Below are 3822 nucleotides of genomic sequence, written 5' to 3' on the forward strand. Positions count from 1 at the left end.
AATTCGAGTGAAATGCTATCAGCAATTCCGACGCATTCGTAGTTTGTGCTGCCTTTGGTTTTTCTTTGTTGTTATGTTTTGGTTTAATAATTCTAAATCAATATAAAATAACTCGAAATACCAGTAGTGGTACTAGTGATACCATTCTCACGAATTTCGTTCCTTTTCAGTTTTAGATGCTTTTAAAATGCTTACAAACTGCAAACAAAAATAATGGCCGACGAATTGAGAGAACGGTTCTACCTTACTATAGGTTTGTTCCACACGAGCCCGCGGGTGCCCAAAACAGCTCTCAGTACCTCACGCTAGAAAAATGGCTAATAGAGAGCGAACACGTTCCACTTTTGGGTCGTAAATGTCTTCTTCTTTACGCACGAAACAACCCGGCCTTTTTTTCGGGGCACAAATGTGCAAAAGGGCAATTTGAAATAACAGGTGTTGTTGTTAAAACCCGAAAACGAATTTTATAAAACAAAAAAGAGGAAAATACCACGTAATTCTCAGAAAATGTAGTTATTTGATATATTATTAGCCATATAAGGTAAATATACGTAAAATCATTGTTTAGAGTTTAATTTGGTTTTTTGGGTTCCTCGCGCTCTGGGCACTTCTGGCACGTGTTGACACATTTTTGACACATGTGATAGGGTGCCTTATTTTTACGCTCTAATTACCGGAGAAGCCCGAAACAAAGCTTATGTTTTTATCATGAGAAAAAGTACCAAAATCAAAACCAAATCATTTTCTATGTACCCAAGAATGATAGAATACAAGATTGCGCCGATTGCAGCAGAATTCGTGAGTGTAATATTGCCGTGACGTCATCGTAGAGTTGACAACTGATACTATGTTCTGACCGACAACGAAAACACTTTGAAAACGAGTTTTGGGATTGTGGGCTGAAGGCTGTTCACACCGGCTGTTAGTGTTTTCGTTGACATTTCTTACATCTTTTGATTACAGTTTGGCTACACAAAAACAAAACCAAAATCCTTTTCCTTCATTTTCTTTGCATTTACAGCTTCTTACTTTCATTCTTATTTTACTTTGGCCAGCCAATTAACAATAAATACGAAATAGCGTATTAAAGATGATAAAATATGACTTCCACTTCGATAAATAATCGAAAAAAACTAGTGAAGACACCGATTGGAACGTGAGTTTTCAAGTAGTTTTCAGCGAAAACTGGTTTTCGTTTGACAGATTTTACATGGACGATAACACATGTTTTAGGTCGAAAACTAGTTTTGGCAACGAAAACATGTTTTCGGTGTCGGTCAGAACATGGTATATGACAGTGCCCAATACTTAAAAAAGGTGGTGTTACTGGCGAATTTAGATTACAACAACGACAGCCACACGTATTTTGTATGGAGGGTGTTATGTCAAATCTCAATTCGCTCCAAAATTTACATGTATTTTGCTTTTGCTTTTGATGGGTGTGCTGTCAAATCAGTAAAAGCAAAAACAAAATACATGTAAGGAGAAGAAATCAGCTGATTTTACACCACCTTGTATAAATTCGCCTGGAGTACAGTGTTATCTATGGTACATATTCTAAAAATCGCAGCCAAGGCGAATTTATACCAGGTGGTGTTACTGGCGAATTTAGATTTTCGCCGCGGTACTTCCTAATGTCAAAATGATGTTTGTTGTAATGAGGGCGAAATCATATTACAACAAACACATCATCTTGACATTTGAAAGTGCTGCGATCAAGGCGAATTTATACAAGGTGGTGTTACTGGCGAATTTAGATTTTCGCCGCGGTACTTCCTAATGTCAAAATTACGTGTTTGTTATAAAGAGGGCGAAATCATATTACAACAAACACATCATTTTGACATTAGGAAGTACCGCGGCGAAAATGTAAATTCGCCAGTAACACCACCAAGGCGAATTTATACAAGGTGGTGTTGTTGGCTAATTTAGATTTTCAACGCGGTAGTTCTTAATGTCAAAATGATGTGTTTGTTGTAATATGAATTCGCCTTGTTTACAACAAACACATCATTTTGACACTGGGAAGTACCGCGGCGAAAATCTTAATTCGCCATCAACACCACCTTGTATAAATTTGTCTTGATCGCAGCACTTTCAAATGTAATAACTTTTTCGCCCAAAATGGACTAACTTCCGGGCACAATGTATGATCCTTATACAGGATGTCCGGCTAAAACTAAAGTTAACGCTCACGAGAGTGGTATTCTAGAAACCGCTACGCTGAATTTCCATCGTCAAAAATCTCTAATAGGGAATTTACATGAGGCGATTTTTCACGCAACTTTTAGTTGAAAGCAAAAATCGCCTGATGTAAGCGGCTGTTCAACTTATCGCTTCCAATGAAGTTCGCCGGCTGCCTGCTTTAGCTCAACTTTTGATTCAACTAATCGCTTTTGAAAATCATGTAAGTTCCTTATGAATGCAAAAAAAAAAAGAATTTGCAACGGACAAAGCGGTAGGTGTCCAAAATAAAAGCTTAAACAGACGGCAGCACTGATCTGGATCAACGCTGCCGTCTGTTTATGCTTTAAAATCGTAATCAACATAATTGTTATATTTCCTGTGTAAAATTTCTGAAGTAATACAATTAAATTGACTAAAGGATCCTGGTAAAATACCTCCTCTTTTTCACGTTGTATGAATGCGCTCATGGGTGCTTCTGTGGTGTGCTTGGGTGAATTTTTTACCGCAATATTTACAACTAAAAACAAATCATCATCATTAACTAGAACACCATGGAATGACTTAAAGTGATATACTTATATGGTTTCTCCCCCGTATGTGACATAACGTGGACCTTCAGTACATTTGAATAAGAAAAGGCTTTTCCACAAGTGTCGCAAACGTATGGACGCTCCTGTGTATGAATGCTATACATATGTATGTAAGTACATTAAATTAGAAAAAAGTTGACTTCAGAATATGTATGGAATCTAATTTTAACGCACCGTTGATGTTTAATACACGTAGAAGGATCGGCGAAGCTGGCTTCACAAAACTTGCATTTAAAAGGTCGATTTCCTGTATGCGAATTCATATGACGTGTAAGCTGTGGAGTCTGCGAAAATCGTTTATGACAAATTCTACATATTTTCGTACGCAGATACATATGTATATGTTGAAGAGAAGAGTTTTAATTTTATTTATTTTAGTTTGTATACTTACAAATCTACTTACTCGCATTCATGCGGTTTCTCCTTGGTGTGTATCCTTAGATGCAATGTCAATTTTGCCTTCTCAGTGTAAACATTGCCACAAAAGCTGCATATATAATTACTTGGTGCTTTCTTCGCCCACTCATTCGAAGAATCACCCCCGTACCTTGATTTATTCTTTTGTGAAGGCTTCTTAATATTAGATATTTTTCTTCGACCACGTGTAGCTTGTGATTTAACCGATACAGTTTTCGTGCTAATTTCGAATTCATGGTCATTTCTTTTTGATTTTTCTTCATGTAAATTTTCTGCTTGTGGTTCATCATAAAAGAATTTGTTAATAGGTACATCTGAACTGAGCGTTTCCTCATGCTTTAATACTTCAAATTGTGAGTTTGAATAGTAAGTAAGCTCATCGGAATTGGCTGCAGAGTTATCTTCTAAAAACGCCATACGATCGTTGTCAAGTTCACCAAACTAGAGGAATCGAAAGTAAATTTAAGTGTTTGTACATTGTATATCGATACATCTAAAATATTCATGTTTTCGTATGGATTGCTTATTATTGTTATCTTCTTAAAAAAGTTATGAACATATTTAATTATGTGTACTTATATACATATATGGCATTTAGTCCACTCCTTAATTAATCTAAATAATTTTT

General features: G+C 36.2%; 1 protein-coding gene across 1 annotated transcript in view; it reads right to left on the reverse strand.

Moving 5' to 3' along the window:
• Window positions 1-2601: 2601 nt before the first annotated feature.
• Window positions 2602-3822, reverse strand: part of LOC118750345 (zinc finger protein 569-like) — a 6390-nt gene continuing 5169 nt past the window's right edge. Inside the window, exons 9-12 of the mRNA XM_036485064.1 lie at window positions 3181-3635; window positions 2952-3086; window positions 2763-2873; window positions 2602-2704 (exon numbers count right to left, since the gene is read on the reverse strand). Coding sequence (XP_036340957.1) covers window positions 2632-2704; window positions 2763-2873; window positions 2952-3086; window positions 3181-3635 — 774 coding nt within the window. The 3' untranslated portion in view covers window positions 2602-2631. The remainder of the gene's footprint in view (window positions 2705-2762; window positions 2874-2951; window positions 3087-3180; window positions 3636-3822) is intronic.

This window comes from Rhagoletis pomonella, unplaced genomic scaffold (assembly GCF_013731165.1).
Source record: "Rhagoletis pomonella isolate Grant_MI unplaced genomic scaffold, Rhpom_1.0 Rhpom_scaffold_00001, whole genome shotgun sequence".
Classification (NCBI taxonomy): Eukaryota; Metazoa; Arthropoda; class Insecta; order Diptera; family Tephritidae; genus Rhagoletis; species Rhagoletis pomonella.